Source organism: Mobula birostris, chromosome 18 (genome assembly GCF_030028105.1).
Source record: "Mobula birostris isolate sMobBir1 chromosome 18, sMobBir1.hap1, whole genome shotgun sequence".
Classification (NCBI taxonomy): domain Eukaryota; kingdom Metazoa; phylum Chordata; class Chondrichthyes; order Myliobatiformes; family Myliobatidae; genus Mobula; species Mobula birostris.
In genome coordinates, this window is record NC_092387.1 from 40016584 (window position 1) to 40037623 (window position 21040).

Here is a 21040-nt window from a genome sequence, read left to right on the forward strand (position 1 = left end):
AGGTAACAAGAACCTGGAAGCGGTAAGTCTCCCACAAGTCGGTGGGAAGTTTTGGACGGCTGGTCGCGGATCAAGCCATAGACGCACAGGGTGGAAAGGCACGATCGGCGGGAACCTGGTGTGTGTCCACCCTTGCCTGGGTGCCAGGTTCACCGCAGAGAAACGATCGTATCTGGAAACGGAGAGGGTCACAGTCGGTGACCTCAGATGACATCACAAAGGGCTCGCCCGAAAGCTGACTGCGAAGGTCTGTGTGGAAGCCGTTTGAATATTCATTCGTTTTGCTCTCTCTCTCCTTCCCCCCATTGTCCATCTCCCACGGCAGCGATTACTGCGAACTGAACTGAACTAAATTGAACTGAACTTTGCGTCACTTTGAAACTGGTCATTTACCACCAGACAACGATAGAGCTTGATTGATCCTGTTATCTTAATTCTGTGTACATGTGTGCTTATCATTGCTGAACCGTTGCATTTATTATCCTTTTGATTAGAGTACTGTGTTGCTTGTTTCTTTAATAAAACTTTCTTAGTTCTAGTAATCCAGACTCCAACTGAGTGATCCATTTCTGCTGGTTTGGCAACCCAGTTACGGGGTACATAACAAACCAATGAAAAACTACACAAAAATAATGACAAACAGCCAATGTGCAAAGGACAACAAATTGTGCAAATACAACAAGAAAAACAAAATAATAATAATAATAATTAAGTAATAAATAATATTGAGAACGTGAATTGTAGAATCCTTGAAACTGAGTCCAAAGGTTGTGTCATCAGATCAATGATGGGCTGAGTGAAGTTATTCACTCTGGTACAAGAGCCTGATAGTTGAGGAGTGATAACTGCCGCTAAACCTAGTGGTGTGAGTCCTGAGGCTCCTCTACCTCCCTCCTGATGGTCTGAATTTAGAGATACAGCACAGTAATGGGGTGTCCCAGCACAATAATCCTGTGTTGCCCAATTACATCCATGAGATCAATTAATCTACTAACCTGTATGTATTTGAAGTGTGGGAGGAAACTGGAGCACCAAGAAAAACCCTGACAGTCATGGGAGAACATAGAAACTCCTCACAGTCAGCACCAGAGCTGAACCCAAGTCCATGGCATTGCAATGCCAGTATGCCATGTCCGTGGCACTGCAACACCAGTATGCCATGTCCATGGCATTGTAACACCAGTATGCCATGTCCATAGCATTGTAACACCAGTATGCCATGTCCATGGCATTTTAACACCAGTATGCCATGTCCATGGCATTGACATCCTTCCTGAGGCTGCGCCAAACAAACTTTAGAGCAACCAGCTTCTGTGAGGCCTTCCGGCCCAGATGCGACACACTATGAATGGAGTCAAAAACAGTCTATCTCCAGTTTGGGGGCATGATCGGGTGAGTACGACCATTGAGGTATTGCACAGGAGAGAAACCCCAGCTTCTCTAAACTTAATGTCAGCCAACCACAGGCCCATGACTGCTGTTTGGTAAGCCTGGACCTTTGGGTTAGTAACTTGGTCAGCTGCCATGCCAGCATAGTCAACCCCTGTGTGTACGTTCTCAATGGCTGGCCATGAGAGACAATCAGCCACATCATTACTTTTCCCTTTGGCTTGTTGTAAATCAGTTGTGAACAATGATATGTAGGCCAGGTGGCATTGCTGACGTATGGACCAAGGGTCTGATAGTTTGGCCATCGCATGCATGAGGGGTTTCTGGTCAAGGAACGCTGTGAAATAGTGACCCTCTAGACAAAAACAAAATGGCAGACAGCCAGATAGAGACTGAGAAGCTCACAGTCAAATCTGATGTACTTCCTTTAGGCAGGATGGAGCCACCGGCTGAAGAAGGCAAGCAGCTGCCACACACCTCCAACCAACTGTTCATGCACAGCACCCACAGCATAGTCTGAAACGTCAGTAGTAATGGCTATGGGTGCATTGGGGAGTGGGTGCCCCAGTAGAGTTGCATTAGAAAGAGTTTGTTTGGTATCAACAAATGCCCTGGTCATGTCTGCTGGCCAGTCAAGAACGCGATTAGGGGTGTTTCCTTTTAGCGCACTAAACAGGGGGAGCAGAAGTTCAGCAGCTTGTAGAATGAAGCGATGATAGAAATTCACAATGCCTAAAAACCCCTGCAGTTTTTTCAGTAGTGTGGGGCGGTGGGAAATCCATAACAGCAGCTACTTTTGATAGGAGGGGATTCGCACCTTCTGCAGAGATGTGATGGCCGAGAAAGTTAATCGTTGATAACCCAAACTGATATTTAGCAGGGTTATTAATCAACCTGTGTTGGCCTAAGCACTTGAAAAGTGTGTGGAGACGAGATAAGTGTTTGGAATTTGGATGCACTGGCAATAAGGATATCATCTAGGTAAACAAAAAGAAAATCAGGTTCTTTTAATACAGAGTCCATCAGCCATTGGAAAGTCTGTGCTGCATTTTTCAGTCCATATAGCATGCACAAAAACTCAAAAAGACCAAATGGGGTTATCATAGCTGTTTTGGTAATGTCCTCTGAGCAGACAAGCATCTGATGGTGACCCCGAACTAGATCGACTTTGGAAAAAATGAACATTCCGGCTAAAAGTGCCAATAAGTCTTGAATGTGTGGGACTGGGTAACAATTGGAGGTGGTGGCTTCGTTAAGGCGTTAGTAATCAACACATGGGCAGCAACCACCATTGGACTTAGGGACCATATGGAGGAGCTACTTGACCAGCATACGATTCCAAGGCTTTCCATGTTGGCCAACTCTGCCCTCACAGTTGCTAGCTTTTCTGGACCAGCAAGCCAGTTGTGCAAACACGGTGCTCAACCCCATGTTTTGCGATAGTAGTAGAGAATGTGGGCTTGGCGAGGTCTGAGAATTCACCCTGCAGTCAAGTAAATGCAAATGCAGCAGTGCGTGTGCTTGACAGCGTTGTTGTGGGGAACCTACTAGGAGAGCAGGGTAACAACCCAAAGACCTTGACGTCCAGTTCTTAAGATTGACTAACAGTCCTTGGGCACACAAGAAATCTGCACCAAGCACAGATCTAGCCACTTTAGCCAGGGCAAAGTCCCATGTTTAACGCTGTCCACTGAAGTAGAGCGTGAACTGCCATGTCCCACAAGTCTGGATTCTGCTGCTGTTGGCAGCCTCCAGCGAGGTTTCGTCGCTCTTTGCCTTCTCATCAATAGGCGATGCCATCACCACACTCACTTGAGCAATCATGCCGCACAGGAAGCGTCGCACTCAAAGGGTGTCTGTAATGAACAGCAGACGACCCTGGCAGCTGGAACTCACGATGTTCACAGACCTCTGATGTCCTGATACACTGGCACTGTCAAAGCTGCAAAGCAGCCAGTACTTCATGGCATTCCAACCAAAGTACGCACGGTAAAAGTACAGGCCCGGCATCGTCTGCTTTGTAGGTGTGGGCATCCTCATGTGGGGGGCCTTGCTAACCCGGCTTATTGAGGTAGAGAAAGGAGAAGTAATGATGCACCACTCCCTGGCTGAGTGGAGACTATCAGCCATTTTATCAAGATATCTATAGTCTCTCACTGTTGCAATAGCGAGAGCTATGCAAACTTGATCAAGACTAGAACTAGGGGACATTGCCTCAAGATTCAGGGGAGAAGATTTAGGATGGAGATGAGGAGAAACTGTTTTTCGCAGAGAGTGGTGAATCTGTAGAATTCTCTGCCCAGGGAAGCAGTTGAGGCTTCTTCACTAAATATATTAACGGAACAGTTAGATAGGTTTTTACATAGTAAGGGAATTAAGGGTTATGGGGAAAAGGCATGTAGATGGAGCTGAGTTTACGGACAGATAAGCAATGTCTTATTGAATGGCGGGGCAGGCTCGATGGGCCGGATGGCCTACTCCTGTTCCTATTTCTTTATGTTCTTATGTTCAGGCATTTGCTTCGTGAAGAGTTTCTTAAATATAAAGCAAGAACGGTGATTTCCCCGGAGAGACAGCATACGGTCCATTAGCTCCGAAGGCCTAGCATCACTGAGGCCAGGCAAGGACAGCAACTGTTATGTGTGCTGAGACTCCCAATAGTCCAAAAGTCTGTAAAAGGTGAGTTTTCAGTGATCGGTATTTGTCGTGCTCGGGCGGCTGTTCAAGCAGATTCACCACTCTCACTGTCCTGAACCTGCTGAGCAACGGTACCACATAGTAGAATTTGGTGTCGTTGGTAGTGTTTTTGTGCAGAGCGATCTGGGCCTCAGCTTGTATGAACCAAGCGACAGCATTTTGCTCCCAAAACTCCGATAGTTTCAAAGCGACCACTTTAGCTAACATGTTCAATAACTCCAGAATCATCCTAGAGTATCGGGGTCACCAATGTAGGTTTTCAAAGTGAGGTGTTTTATGTTTAATGAAATCCGTAACACATTTTTTTTGAACTCCAAAACCCACACACAAAAGCATGCTAAGAAGTCTTCACATAAAAATTCATCATGTCAGATCAGCCTCTTAAAGCAAAACCCCAACTCAATGTCAGTGGTTATGAATTATGTATATTTCCACCAATTACGTTACCCCATGCTATATATTCTCAGAATCTTCTAGCAAGTGCTGACAAAGAAATGACTTTAATTCTCCTTTACCATTTGGTTTATATGACAACATAATCCAAAAAATGGCAACGTTACTGGACCAATGGAGACTTTCACAGAAATACCTTGAGCCTTTTTATTCTACTGGTCACAAGCTGTCTTCAATTGTTTGTCAGAGCAGCATGTAGAGTCCTCAGAAACACAGTCAGAAAGCTGTAGCCCTGGCATTCTGCAGATCATGTTACAAGCTTGAAAAGGTGGCCCGGGTCACTTTACCCCTGATTGCATTCAGCTGGTGTGCAGCAACAGAAAGATTCCCTTTGATTGTTTATGGATGAATCAAAGAAACGAATAAAGAGCATAGAAAACTTAAAATGCCTTCAGAACAATCACAATGCAGAAACGGAACAATAAGGCGCCTTGAATCCTTAAGGGAGTGAAACCCCATGCAAATTTGAATCTCTTGCAGACTGAAACAATGTTCTGTGACTTGTACAATGATGGTCCTACGATGCATTTTGGCACAGATAAATGACCTTATTCTTTACTCTGTGGCAGCTTGACCTGGATGTAATGGATGGTAATTTCACAAACACTGTTGTACCGGTTACAGACGTGCCACTTTCAAGCAACTAACCACTTTGACCTATAGTAGCAGTAATTTTAAATATGATTCAGAGCTATGTTCCTGTGCCTCTACAGTTATAAAACTTGCCTGAAATGTTTGACCTTTGTTACTGGGCAATGATTAAACATAGCAATTGTGTGCGTAAATTGCTTCTATCCATTTAATATTCCAGTGTTTCTTTATGGAATGTTTAAGTGTTTTAGAAGTAAACTGGCATGGATACTATGGGCCAAATGGTCTCATTCACTGGTGTAAATTTTTATTCTGCTATTTACTGATATATCAATCCACTTTAATAGGAGACAAAACAGCTTTAACATAATAAACCTAGAGGAACTGATCTGACTGGTAGTCTACAGTCCATTCTTGGTATTGAATCGGTTCTGTTTTTACAGATGTCATGTGTCAATTTTGTCTGTAAGTGGGAAGGAGTGAAGAAGGAAGAGAGAGAGAGAGAGAGAGAGAGAGAGAGAGAGAGAGAGAGAGAAACTAGTTCTGCCATTCGAAGGACTAAACAAATGTACTTTACATGCGTCAAACTTGTGAATTTAATAACATTACCCAATCATATGAAGGCGATGCCCGTGAATTGGGCATTTTAAACCCGGATTCTGTCTACATAATCTCACTTTGGGGAAAGTCCCAAGTGCACTCCTTCAGTACAGGACATCCTGAATGCTAAAAAGAGGGTGTTTAGAGATGGAAATAGGGAGGAGCTGAGGGCAATACAGAGGGACCTGAAAGCCAGGATCAGGGAGGCTAAAGACAGGTTCAGGAGGAAGCTTGAGTGGAAACTCCAGCAGAACAACATGAGAGAGGTCTGGAGTGGGATGAGGACCATCACTGGGTTCTGGCAAACTAGCAACAGAGGAGCTGAAGGCAGTGTGGAAAGGGCCAATGAACTTAACCTGTTCTTTAACAGATTTGACATTGTGGCCCCTGCCCATCCCACACATGAGCCATCTGTTGACGGCCCCCAACCAACACATATTCCACTCTCCCCTCCTACCCCTCCTCCCCCTCCTCACAGTCCCCCACCCTGCTCTCATGACTATACCCCTCCCCCACACGAAACCACCACAGTGAGCTTCACAGCGGAACAGGTGAGAAGACAGCTGAAACGTCTCAACCCAAGCAAGGTTGCAGGACCGGATGGTGTCAGTACCAGGGTGCTCAAAGCCTGTGCCCCTCAGCTATGTGGAGTACTTCGCCATGTATTCAATATGAGTATGAGGCTCCGGAGGATTCCTGGGCTGTGGAAAACGTCCTGCCTCGTCCCTGTGTCGAAGACGCCGCGCCCCAGTGGCCTCAATGACTACAGACTGGTGGCATTGACCTCCCACATCATGAAGACCCTGGAGAGACTTGTTCTGGAGCTGCTCCGGCCTATGGTCAGGCCACACTTAGATCCCCTCCAGTTCGCCTACCAGCCCCGACTAGGAGTTGAGGATGCCATCGTCTACCTGTGTCTACGCCCACCTGGACAAGCCAGCAAGCACTGTGAGGGTCATGTTTTTTGACTTCTCCAGTGCGTTCAACACCATCCGCCCTGCTCTGCTGGGGGAGAAGCTGAGGGAGAAGCTGACAGCGATGCAGGTGGATGCTTCCCTGGTGTCATGGATTCTTGATTACCTAACTGGCAGACCACAGTACGTGTGCTTGCAACACTGTGTGTCCGACAGAGTGATCAGCAGCACTGGGGCTCCACAGGGGACTGTCTTGTCTCCCTTTCTCTTCACCATTTACACCTCGGACTTCAACTACAGCACAGAGTCTTGTCATCTTCAGAAGTTTTCTGATGACTCTGCCATAGTTGGATGCATCAGCAAGGGAGATGAGGCTGAGTACGGGGCCACGGTAGGAAACTTCATCACATGGTGTGAGCAGAATTATCTGCAGCTTAATGTGAAAAAGACTAAGGAGCTGGTGGTAGACCTGAGGAGAGCTAAGGTACCGGTGACCCCTGTTTCCATCCAGGGGGTCAGTGTGGACATGGTGGAGGATTACAAATACCTGGGGATACGAATTGACAATAAACTGGACTGGTCAAAGAACACTGAGGCTGTCTACAAGAAGGGCCAGAGCCGTCTCTATTTCCTGAGGAGACTGAGGTCCTTTAACATCTGCCAGACGATGCTGAGGATGTCCTACGAGTCTGTGGTGGCCAGTGCTATCATGTTTGCTGTTGTGTGTTGGGGCAGCAGGCTGAGGGTAGCAGACACCAACAGAATCAATAAACTCATTCGTAAGGCCAGTGATGTTGTGGGGATGGAACTGGACTCTCTCACGGTGGTGTCTGAAAAGAGGATGCTGTCTAATTTGCATGCCATCTTGGACAATGTCTCCCATCCACTACATAATGTACTGGGTGGGCACAGGAGTACATTCAGCCGGAGACTCATTCCACCGAGATGCAGCACTGAGCGTCATAGGAAGTCATTCCTGCCTGTGGCCATCAAACTTTACAACTCCTCCCTTGGAGGGTCAGACACCCTGAGCCAATAGGCTGGTCCTGGACTTACTTCATAATTTACTGGCATAATTTACATATTACTATTTAACTATTTATGGTTTTATTACTATTTATTATTTACGGTGCAACTGTAACAAAAAACAATTTCCCCCGGGATCAATAAAGTATGACTATGACTATTTAGTCATCAGATTCGAACATGACTCATAACCTTCTAAAGAGAAACAAGGAAGCTACCATTCAGAAAACTGCTCCAAAGCACGGATAGGGTTTGTCTTGGCTCTCCACTCCTCCTCCTTATAGCTCAGCAAACTCTAACCTAAGTAACAAAAGAACTGCAGGTGCTGGAAATATGAAGATAGAAAATGGCTTTGACTAAATGGCATCAGCTTGAAACACTAACCCTGCTTTTCTCACCACAGATGCTGCCTGAAATGTTGAGCATTTTCTGTTTTTATTCCAGAACACCGATATTGGGTGCACCGCTGAGATCCCAGAAGACTTGTTGCCTGGAAAGTACTCCGATTGAAAAAAAAAGATAAAACAATAATCCAAGCATGCTACACAAGAAGCAAGGACCATATCCTGTGTGAGGAGTGGGTTAAAAGACAACCAAATAATTCCCTCAGAAATCGTCTAAGAGATGTGTTCTGTGAATCAGATCTCTACAAAATGAAATTTCCTTAGAAAGAATGGGAATTTACATCTATGAAACATTCATAGAGATCTCAAAAGAGTTCCCAGTCAGTAAGTACTTTTGAGGTGTTGTCACTCTCACCCACATTCCCTTGTTGAGGCACTGAAGTATCATCCTGGCTTACACATCAAAGCCCAGCACTGAGCTTCAGTATGTGATTGGAAAGTGATAATTATGTCAAATTTATGTACTGAAACCATAAGGCTAAACCTCTGTCTGTACTCCAGACAAACGTTCTCTCAGCAATCTCACCTCATCAATGCATCCAATTTTTTTCTCTCTCTCTCTCACACACACACACACACACACACAACTGCTTCAGCTATCAGTATATGCAATACCTCCTGTACCTAATAAAGTGGCCACTGAGTGTATGTTTCTGGTCATCTGCTATTGTAGCCCCTCCACTTTAAGGTTCAACGTGTTGTGCACTCAGAGATGCTCTTCTGCACACCACTGTCGTAACAGATGGTTATTTGAGTTACTCTCACCTTCCTGTCAGCTTGAACCAGTCTGCCATTCTCCTCCGACCTCTGTCATTAACAAAGGCGTTTTTCGCCCACTGGATGGTCTGTTGTTTTTCACAACATTCTCTGTAAACCTCAGAGACTGTTGTGTACGAAAATCCCAGGCAATCAGTAGTTTCTGAGATACTCAAACCATGCTATCTGGCACCAACAGTCATTCCACGGTCGAAGTCAATTAGATTGCATTTCCTCCCCATTCTGATGTTTGGCCTGAAAAACAACTGAACCTTTTGACCATGCCTGCATGCTCTAATGCACTGAGATGCTGCCACATGATTGGCTGATTAGAAATTTGCATGAACAAGCAGCTGTACAGTGGACTCTGAATGTGTTTCTGGCTGCTCACCTTAACTGAAGCATGGTGACCAAGATATTGATACAGGTATTGGTATTGATTTATTATTGTCACACGCACTGAGATATGGAGAAGAACTTGTTTTGCACACCATCCAGATACATCACCCTGTTCATAACAACATCAAGATAGTGAAAAGAAAATCATAAAAGGGAATATAGTTTTGCTCAGTTACAGAGAAACAAATAAAGTGCATGTCCCACAATGAGATGTACTGAGAGATCACGTTTAAAGATTCAGCTTTTAGTGCAGGGGTCCCTGGAGCCTTTGCTTAATGGTACTGGTCCGTAGCATAAGAAAGGTTGGGAAGCCCTGTTTCAGTGAAGGAGAGGTCCATTCAAAGGTCTGATAACAGCAGGATAGGAACTGTCCCAAAGTATGGTGGTACATGCTCTCAAGCTTTGTATTTCCTGCCTGGTGGGAGAGGGGAAGAGAGAGGATGACCGGGGTGGGTGGAGTCCTTGATTATGTTAGCTGTTTTCCCAAGGAAGCACAAAGTGGAGACAAGATCCTTAAAGAATGTGTTCTCTTGTGAGTGTTACAGGTTACAGACAGTGGCTGATCATTATCACCATGAAGTCCTTTGAACAGCTGCTCATGCCACATTTCAAAAACTCCATTCCTGGAGAGCCCAGGAAAGCTCACCAACACCTCTACTTTCTGAGGAGGCTCAAAGGGAGCTGGACTTTACACATCGATACTCACGACACTCTCCAGATGCCCAGTAGGGAGTACCCATACATGCTGTATCACTGCATGGTGCAGAAACAGCACTGCAGCAGGCAGGAAGGCTCTACAATGGGTAATCAAAACTGCCCAAAGCATCACCAGCACCAGCCTACCTGCCAACAAGGAAATCTGTACAAAAAGGTGCCAGAAAAGGGCCAGCAACATCATGAAGGATCTTAACCACCCTGTTCATGGATTGATTGTCTCACTGATTGTCAGGGAGGAGCCTACCTAGTGTCCACACCAGGATCGCCAGACTCAAAAACAGTTACTTTCTCCAAGCAGTAAGGCTGATCAACACCGCCACCTACTAACACACTCCTCCACACCTACCACCACCACCACTTTATCATTTTGACTTTCGAATACAGTACCGATAAAAAGTATTTGCCCCCTTTGGAAGTTTTCATGTTTTATTGTTTTACAACATTGAATCACAGTGGATTTAATTTAGATTTTTTGACGCTGGTCAACAGAAACAGACTCTTTTGTGTCAAAGTGAAAACAGATCTCTGCAAAGTAATCCAAATTAATTACAAATATAAAACATAAAATATTTGATTGCAGAAGTATTCACCCACTTCATGTCAGTATTTAGTAGAAGCACCACTGACAGCAATTACAGCCTTGAGTCTGTGTGGATAGGTCTCCACCAGCTTTGCACACCTGGATATGGCAATGTTTCCACATTCTTCTTCAGAAAACTGTTCAAGCTCTGTCAGATTGCATGGGAATCATGAGTGAACAGCCCTTTTCAAGTCCAGCCACAAATTCTCAATTGGATTAAGATCTGGACTCCGACTTGACCACTGTAGGATATTAACTTTGTTATTTTTAAGACATTCCTGTGTAGTTTTCGCTTTACGCTTGCGGTCATTGTCTTGTTGGAAAATGAATCTTCTCCCAAGTCACAGTTTTCTTGCAGACTGTACATTTTCCTCCAGGATTTCCCTGTATTTTCCTGTATTTGTTTTACCCTCTACCTTCACAAGCCTTCCAGGGCCTGCTGTAGTGAAGCATCCACACAGCATGATGCAGCCACCACCATGCTTCACAGTAAGATGGTTTGCTTTTGATGATGTGCGATATATGGCTTATGCCAAATATAGCATTTAGTCTGATGGCCAGAAAGCTCAATTTTGGTTTCATGAGACCAGAGGACTGTCTGCCAACTGACTTCAGTCTCTCATATGCTTTCTAGCAAACTCTAGCTGAGATTTCATGTGAGTTTTTTTCAACAGTGGCTTTCCCTTTGCCTCTGTCCCATAAAGCTGTGACTGATAATGTACCTGGGCAACAGTTGTTGTACGTGCAGTCTCTCCAATCTCAGCCACTGAAACTTGTAACTCCTCCAGAGCTGTCATAGGTCTCTTGGCGTCCCTCACGAGTACCCTTCTTGCACACTCACTTAGTTTTTGAGGACAGCCTGCTCTAGGCAGCTGTGCCATATTCTTTCTATTTTTTGATGATTGACTTATCCAAGGGATATTCAGTGACTTGGACATTTTCTTGTATCCACCTCCTGACTTGTGCTTTTCAATAACTTTTTTCCGTAGTTGCTTGAAATGTTCTTTTGCCTTCATGGTGTAGTTTTTGCCACAATACTGAATCACCAGCGGTTGGACCTTCCAGATTCAGGTGTATTTTTACTACAATCAATTGAGACACCTCAGCTACACACAGGTCTCCAAAAACAGATCTCCATTTAACTAATTATGTGACTTCGAATACCAATTGGCTGCACCAGTGATGATTTGGTGTGTCATATTAAAGGAGGTGAATACTTATGCAATCAATTATTTGGTGTTGTATATTTGTAATTAGTTTAGATCACTTTGTAGAGATCTGTTTTCACTTTGACATAAAGGAGTCTTTTTCTGTTAATCAGTGTCAAAAAGACCAAATTTATTCACTGTTATTCAATGCTGTAAAACATGAAAACTTCCAAGGGGAGTGAATACTTTTTATAGCCACTGTATATTTAAGGTGGATAGAGACAGATGTTTGCAGATTTGAAGGATTACAGGTAACCGGCACAGAAGAGGAACTGAGGCCAGAACTCATCAGCAATGTTCATACTGAATGGCGGTGCGGGACTGAGAGTCTGAGGTGCCTATTTCTAGTTCCATTTTCTTGTGCCACCTTCAATGAAGTGTGTTTGCTCCAACAGAGAAACCCTCACAATCCTCTAGAGTTGGTTTCAGTAGTCCCTTCTCCAGTGCGTAACACTTTCCTAAATTTATACTCCAGCCCTCTTGAAATAAGAGCCCACTTTGCCGAGGCCTTCTCTATTATTCACTGCATGTGTGCCAGCTTTCACTCTCAGGGACCTCTGCACCCATTTGTGTAGCAATCTTCTGCAGTTTTTCTCCATTGAAATAACATTCTGTTGTGTTCTTTCTTCCAAAATGAGTAACTTCACCAGTATTTGCAGGAAACTTAGTAGTAGTAGATGGCAGTAGCTACTGTTTGTCAACTGCCCTAATACAGATGACAAGTGAGGCAGTGAACCATGAAACAAACTCTGGATTGCAGCCCTCCCCAACCTTAGAAGATCACACAATCTTCTGTTGGGTGGCTCCCACACGAACCCCGTCCCTACAATGCCTTGGTTCCACTTTTGTAATGTACGAGTCAACAAATTCAGATGGGTGGCTCTGGCACTCTGGGAACCTCTTGATCATCTGCTAGCTTTGCTGCCAAAGGGAGGTTACTCCAGTCTGACCAACATCCCATAGCATAGTACAACCTCTGCAGTCTCCAATCAGCAGCTGCCAATGAACGATCCAATACCAATAAACATAGAGTTCTACAGCATGGAAAAAGGCCCTTCAGCCCAAATCATGCATGCTCGTTGTGTTTCCCGGTGAGCTAGTCCCATCATCCCTACATCTGCTCTATCAAACATTTCAAAGAACCTGAACCAGGCAGCCACTTCAAACTTACAAAAAAGTTACCTTTTGACAGCTGTATTGAAATACCAAGGTTTAAATCTACTTTTTTTGCACTTTCTCCAATGCATCCATTTCAATTTGGACAAGAGTTCAAAGCAATACTGCCACGGCTGATTCATTACCAATTCCTATCTGTCAACTGTGTATTAAATAATGTATTGTTTTGAGTTCTGTGAATAATTGCTATGGTCCATTTCATTCTACATTGTGTGTCAAGTAAACGCAGCTTGCATTATTAATGACAGCACCCAGCTTCTCCGAGACTGTTCCTGAATGGTCATAGCAGTCTGTCTGCAAATATTGCGTTGGTCAGTATTGCATGCTGCTGCAAATGAAAATCCAGACAGGCTCAGGATCTGCAATGGTGGTGACACCATGCTTTTCACTTTCTCTATTAAATAGCCAAATATGTACAGTATTTTTCCTCTCCATTGCTCTTCACTACACTCAAGAGAAAGGTTTCCCTTTGATTTCTCTCTTTCTGCAGGCTACACTAATCTCAGTGCTGGTACACAAACTATGCCACTGGAGATGAATGGGATTCAAGAGAAAGCGAGGAGTTATTGGGGAATATGACTTAATTGTGATATAGAATGAGACCAACAACATTCCACATCCTTTGAACCCTTTAACTGGGTATGGATTAGCTCGGTATCCTCAATAGAATCAAGTGCTAATAATTTACCCACATTTATTCAGTCTTGTATCGACTGAAGGAAACAAGAGATTTATTCCACAGAGGTTGTACTTTGATCTGGACAGAAAGCTGAGGCAGCCAATTTTCTGTTGCTTGTCTTTTCTGAATTGCTGGAGAATGGTAGAGACGATGTTGAAAAATGCAGTATTACAGGTTGCAAGAAACGAGCCTTCTGGTCACCAAATCAGTGGTGATGTTTTTGATTCTAGGTTCTCTATTGCCTCTGCTGTGACCACTTCCAAATATACCTCCAATGCCTTGTAGGTGACAGGCAAAGGGGAGGGAGTGCTGTAGAGGTTGGAGGGTGGGACACGAGGGCGAGTGGTGGTCCATGTGCCAGATGTTTAGGAGTAGTCTTGACTTGCAGCGGTGGCTGCACGACAATGATGGTAAGACTTTGCACCTTGGACATTGCTCTTCAACAGAAGAGGTAAGTCTACGCCTTTCTGAGGTGAACATGCTGTAGCTGGGTTGCACAGTGGCTCAGCAAGTAGAACTGTTGTCTTGCAACCCCAAGGACCAAGGTTCAGTCACATCTGGAGTGCTGCCTGTGTGCAATTTACACATTCTCCCTTCCTTAACCTGCTTCCTTCCTGTCCCAAGGCATGTTAGTTGGTAGGTTAATGGTTGCTGGAAATTTCCCCTGGTGTTGGCAAGTGGAGCGAGAATTGTGGAGCGTGGGGAGTGGTGGGGATGAGTTTGTGGAAAGAATAGGTTACTGGAAAATAAGTGGAGGAATTTGATTGATTATCTGGGAGTCAGCATAGACTCAATATGCCAAATGGCCCAGGGAAACAAGACCATAAGATATAGGAGAAGAGTTAGGTATTTGGTCCATCAAGTCTGCCTTGCCATTTCATCATGGCTGTTCCACTTGCGTTCTCAGCCCCAGTCTTCTGCCTTCTCACCGTATCCCTTTATGCCAATATACCCAATGACTTGGCCTCCACAGCCACCTGTGGTAACAAATTCCACAGATTCACCACTCTCAGGCTAAAGGAGTTCCTCCTCATCTCCATTCCAAAAGGACACTGCTCTATTCTGAGGCTGTATCCCCTAATCCTAGACTCCCCCACCACTTGAACATCCTCTCCACATCCACTCTATCCAGGCCCAGGGAAATATGAGAAGCAAAACCAAATTTTATTATTTTCTTTCACATCCATAAAGCCATTGATAATTTCTCACATCGTTAGCAGAATGTAAATAATGGCAGGCATTGAACCAGTAAATCTGAAAATAAATTACCTTCCACTGCCTTCTCCTGCAGGACCTCTGAGGCTTGTAATAATAAGGCCCAGATTTCATCGTCTTCAATAGGGCCTCCTCTTGCTGCCAGAACTTCAGACAGAGTCACATAAGAGTTACTCATATCTGTTCTGAGCAACCTGAAATGAAAAATTTAAAAATCAGATACAAATAAATATTATTGGCAACAACTTAAAGTAACAGAATCGCAACCCAGAAGGGGATCTTTCAGAGCTCAGTACCAAAACAGGACTTTGAAAAGGATCTGCATTTATTCCCACCCCAGCTCCACACTCTCTCACATTCCTGTAAAGCTTCTTCAAATATTAATTTCATTTATTTTTAAAGTCGACACTAATTCTGCTTCAATATCCGTTAAGTAAGGTGTTTCAGACTATTTCAGTTCACTGTATGAAGACACTTCTCATTGCCTGCCTGAGTTAATTTACCAACTTTTTTAAATCTGTGCCCTCTGTCTACAACTCAACTGCCTGTACAAACTGCTCACTGCTTTACACTAACTATAACCATCAATGGCTACAAAACTGCCAGTAAACATTTTCATCAGAGGGCTACAGCAGACTGTGGAACAGCTCAGCACAGCAGCAGGCCCCTCAAACCACGAAGTTAGTGCCGAACACAATCCCGAATTAAACTAAATCCCTTCGACCTGTACGTCAATGTCCCTGCGTTCAGATGTCCGGAGAATGAGAGGATAGTCATGTGAATATCTGACTGCCTCTTAAAATGCCATTATCTGCTTCCGCCTCTACCCCCAGCAGCCCATTCCAGGCACCTAACACGCTGAGTGAAAAAACTTGCCCTGTTTATCTCCTTTAAGCATTCCCCTTCTCACCTTAAATACCCTGCAGTGTTTGATACTTCTAACCCTGGAAAATGGATTCTGACTGATATCCTATCTATGACCCATAATTTTGTAAACTTTTATCAGCTCTTCCCACCTCTAGCCTCTGATGCACCAGGGGATGTAACCCTAGTTTGTCCAATGTCTCCTTACGCACACATCCAGGCAGCATCCTGGTAAACTTCTTTTGCACCCATACAAATGTTTGCAAACAGTTAGTCGTTCACACACCCTCTGTTAATAAATTACTGGTGACGTCACTACTCACATTGACTTTCACTTGACTGAGTGCAGAGGATATACTTGCTCTCAGGTGTTACCTCAATTCAAGGACCTGAATTATTTAGACCCTTGGCAAATTAGTGAAACTGAGAAATATACACAAGCACTAACACTTTCACAAGTGAAATCCTAGAAGCTAAGATCTCTACAGCTTTTGCACAATGCCTACCACAAGACAATGTCTAACACAGCTAGCCTTTTGCAATGGTCCAAACATTGGTCTGGGCTGGTGGAGTTTACCTCCTCTATGACTTTAAAGGTTTGCCTTAAGTTCTGGAATCCTCACCTCCATCTTTGAGAAGATTATTCAGAATGTAGTTTTAAGAGGAGAGCATTCACCCACTCAAACCTCTCTATCATTCATCTTTAAAGTAAATCTTAGTTAATCAATGCAAGGGTGTATGGATCTTCCACTGTCAGGAAAATAAACGGATATGGAGTTAGTGCGGGACAGTGGCACTGAGGTAAAAGATCAGTCATGATCTTGCTGAAAGTTGTGGAGCAATGAGGAAATAAACTCACAAAGAAGCGAAAATCTGTAGATGCTGGAAATCCGAGCAATACACACAAAATGCTGGAGGAGCTCAGCAGGCCAGGCAGCATCTATGGAAAAGAGTACCATCAACGTTTTGGGCCAAAACCCTTCAGTAGGACTAGAGGAAATAAACTGCTCCTTCCTGCTTTTTTCTTGTGCTACTGTTCTAATCCCACCAACCTGTCGTAGCTTCATAATTCTTAATATCCTGCTAAATAAAACCAATATGGGTAGAAGTAATTTCAGTTACTTTTGTGCAAATTTATTCATTTCAGTCCAATCATATAGAAGAGAGTTTGTGAGGCAGCTGGTGGGCCCTTAACAGCATGTGGTGAAGGTTCGGTTTTACATCTGTCTGAATTAGAATTTATACATTAATCAATTAAGCAAGGCTGTGTCTGAAGCTCAAAGCATAATCCAGGAGTCTCAATGTCACAGGGGAACTCAGCTCTAGATCCAGACTCTGCTGTCTGTCATGACACTTCCCACAACACCTGATCCTCTCTGGCTGTGGCTGTTGTCAGAAGCATCACTCCACCACATACTACGGGCCATACCTGCATTGGATCTCGTAGTGTCGCACCAGCTTACTACCACTTTAACATGTAGTGTACACTTCGGCCACAAAGCAAAGAGAGAGCTTTATTGTTAATTATTTGAAAACACTTGAGTTCAATGGTCAAAGTAAAAAAAGAGTCCTTAACAATTTCTCTGGCACCAAAACTAATTATGGTGCACGGATTGTCATTCATAAGGCCGTTAAGACAGAGGAGCAGAATTAGGCCATGCAGCCTACCGAGTCTGCTCCTGTTTCACTCAGATAGCTAATTCCAATTCGGTTTGCTGGCTAACTGCCTTCTGTAAGTTTATCTCTGGGAGAAGGGAAGTGGTAAAGGAATCAAAGGACAGTTGAAGGAGAGTGTGAGAGAGAATAACTTCCAGGGTTAAAGGCAAATTCGGCTGGGCTGTGGTGTAGTGGCATCCGCACCAGACTTCGAGGCAACTGGTCGTGGGTACGAATCTGGCTGGCTCCTTGCATGCTCTCTGTCCGTGCTGGGTTGAATGTTAAGCTAGCAACTTGGCCTTATAAACAGGCAATCGTTAAAAAATGGCAAGGCTCCTGCCCGATGTGCCAGTAAGGCACGGGAAGATATTTATATATTATTAAAGTCAAATAAAAAGTGAATTGAATGGCCTCTTCCTGTGTTATAGTAAATAAGGTTTTCAGTCAGTGTGACCACAGCTAAAGACAGGCATCCTGTCAAATTCCTGAAAAAGAGTTCCAAGGGGCTGTAATTCTGAGGGCACAAATCTCCATTTACACAATAGCCTGCGGACTCACTTTCAAGGACTCTTCATCTCATGCTCTCCATATTTATTGCCTGCTTTCTTATTTATTTATTTATTTACTTACTTGCTTGGTTATTTATTCATTCATTCTCAGCTCAAGCTGATAAAACCTGAGGTACGGGCATAGCCAAGCACACTCATTTCTCAACTACCAGAAACTTTTGGACCATTCTAGAGGTGTTTAGTATTGTGACTTTCTGAAGATTTACATACTGTAGATATTACTGTGTTGCCCTAATTGTTTAGTGCCTTTGGGGTGATACCAGTGGTAGATATTAATAGCGGCACAGTGTCTACCCTGTTCATGTTCCAAAGTCTTTCATTTCCGCTTTTAATTCAGCATATTTCTGGTGATTTTCACTTATTGATTTCTGTAAGTTGCATGTGTTTGGAATGACTATATCTATTAAATAAGTTGTTTTTGCCTGTTTATCCTGTATTATTATACCCGGATGATCCTAATTACAATAACTGTTTGGTCATAATATAATCTGTGGTAATCTGATCCTAAAACTGTATCAGGCTTGATTGCATTAATTGGTTTGTATTTTAAAGCAAGATTTTGGTGAATGATGTTTGCCACTTGATTGTGCCTGTGTAAGTAATCAGATTAAGTTAAATCGCTACAGTAACCTGTAAGGTGTTGGATTGTTTCTGTTTTTTTCAGCATTTTCTACATTTATCATCCTGGATTTGTTGGTCTTCTATTAGGTATTTTTGATCATTATTTGTGTTAACCACTTGGTCCTGTATCGTCACAAGGAACTCTCTGTTTCCGGAATGTGGTCTTCCACTCTGATCCCGGTGTTCAACGCTTCCTTGTCAATGTCTAGTCTCTTCAGATCATGGGGATGTCTTCCAAGGAGGGTCATGTTCTTCCACTGGTTAACTTTTTGTTCTATAGTGATAATGTCTTCATTTTTCTGGGTTGTGGTCTCACTTAAGTTTAGTGATGTATATTCCTTACCAGAATTGCATATGCTTGCGTGGAGTGCTGATTCCTATTTTCATTGATCAAAGTATTTCCTTAGAAGTTTTATCTGACCGTTTTGTAGATTTTTAATGACTGTTATCTCTCTTCCCCTTCTGTCCTAGGTAGTGTTAAGCTAAGTGCATTTCAGTGTACCTAACGTTTTCTGAAATCTGTCATTTCAGTTCTTATTTTTGGTGTTGATTTTGTTGGAGATGCTGTTCATGTTGGCCTCCTCCCGAACACAGGCATTAGTGTGTCAGACCCTACAGCTGATCCGCCATATCTGTCATAAGGATCTTAGGTTGTATTTTAGATGCCTACTGTAGGTCGTCCATGATTATGCTTCCTATGGTATTGTAGGAAAGTCTACTGCTCACAGACCAGGTTTTGTTCGGACCTGTGGGTTGCAGTCTTCAAAGGCTCCTTTCCTTAATCTTACATAGGCTCTACTAGCACTACTCAGACAGTGGTTGATCTCTGAGTCAATGTCTGCTTTGAGGTGAGACTGCCGCCAAGGTAAGGAAAGTGGTCAACATTTTCAAGGGCAATATTGTCAACTTTTACGGAGGGCTGGATAAATGGTAGGTTGGCCGGTGGCTGATACGGGACCTGTGTCCTTTTTATATACCCAGGGCTCTATATATCTTGGCAAAGGCATTCAGGATACATTGGAGGTTTTCTTCAGAGTGCGCTGTGATGGTGTTGTCATCCACATGCTGAAGCTCCATAACGGTTGTGCTCAACTGTCCTTGGCCTTGCACTGGTTGAGGTTGAGAAGCATGTTGCCTATTCTATACACGATTGGGCTTCCCTGTGGCAAGTCTTGGCCAACAAGGTGAAGGATGACAGCAAAAAGGGTGGTCGCAATGATACAGACTGTTTGACTCCTGTCTTGACAGTGAAGAGTTCCGATTCAGCACCACTGTTGCTGAGTACTGTGGCTGACATGCCGTCATGCAGCAGCCTCAGTATTTATAAGTACTCCTCAGGAAAGCCATGTCATTATAGTATAAACCAGAGAGCTTGGCAGTATGAAATACCTTTGTCAAATCTAGGAAAGCCAAGTGCGAGGGTTGCCTTTGTTCACAGCACTTTTCTTAAACTGGCGTGCTGGGAAGGTGTCGATTGGCAAGGATATGTGCAAGCACTTTGACTGTTATTAAATAATACAACATTAATACAATTGGGGCAGGTCATTAGCCTCACTAGTAAGCAGGAATGAGTATATTCACTTACGTGCCAGCTTGTACTCATTCCTATACCCACACCTTCTTATTCTGGCTTCTGACCCCTTTCTATCCAATTCTGATGCAGGGTGTCAACTTGAAATGTCGATTGTTTACTTTCCCCCCATAGATTTTGGCAGACCTCTGGTGCTCCCCCAGTATTTTGTGTGTCTTTCTCATGATTTCCAGTATCTGCAGACTCTCGTGTGTCTCCAGTTTGTCACTAATACTTCATCAAAACACTGTATCAGTGAAATGTTAGAGAGGTTATTGCACAGGGCCCAGACCCTCAGTGTCCAGAGGCAACAGGAACATAGACTGTAGTCCTTCCCCGTAGAGCCTCTGTGGTGAGTACATGGAGCTCCAGTGCATTTGTCAGTAAATAATCATGCACTTTGTAATGTGCCGGTCAATGGCATGTGGTCACAGATATTTCCTTGCGCTGGAAGACCACTAAGGGTCGAACAGACCAAAGTGCAGCTTTCACCAAGATGACGTCCTTGCAGTAGCACTTGATCTATGGCTCAGTCTGCATCCTTGGAACAGCCCATAGAGCACAGAGTCCCTTCCTGTGTTATGTGGGCACTCGGGACGATCTTCAACAAACATCTTCCAGTTCGAACCCAAGCTGCTGGATTTGTGAGGAACACCAGCATGCTGCCCAATCCTGTCACGGATTCAGCCACCTGGGCTGAAAAAACACCAAATGGTTAGCAGCTGGTGCTGTTGCCTCACAGCCCCAGTGTCACGAGTTCCATCCTGACTTTAGGTGCTGTCTGGGGACTCTGCATGATCTCACTGTGACTTGGCTTTCCTCCAGAACTTAATAAAATTAAACATTATCCTTGATTTAAAACTGCAAAACCACTCAACTACAATATTGAGACAATTTATAGTAGTCAATTATCCCATCGACTATACGGTTTTGGGACGTGGGAGGAAACTGGAGCA

General features: G+C 43.9%; 1 protein-coding gene across 1 annotated transcript in view; it reads right to left on the bottom strand.

Moving 5' to 3' along the window:
* Window positions 1-21040, bottom strand: part of ptpn20 (protein tyrosine phosphatase non-receptor type 20) — a 412353-nt gene that overhangs the window by 353041 nt on the left and 38272 nt on the right. The window contains exon 2 of the mRNA XM_072282567.1: window positions 14859-14998. Within this exon, the coding sequence (XP_072138668.1) occupies window positions 14859-14982 (124 nt within the window). The 5' untranslated portion in view covers window positions 14983-14998. The remainder of the gene's footprint in view (window positions 1-14858; window positions 14999-21040) is intronic.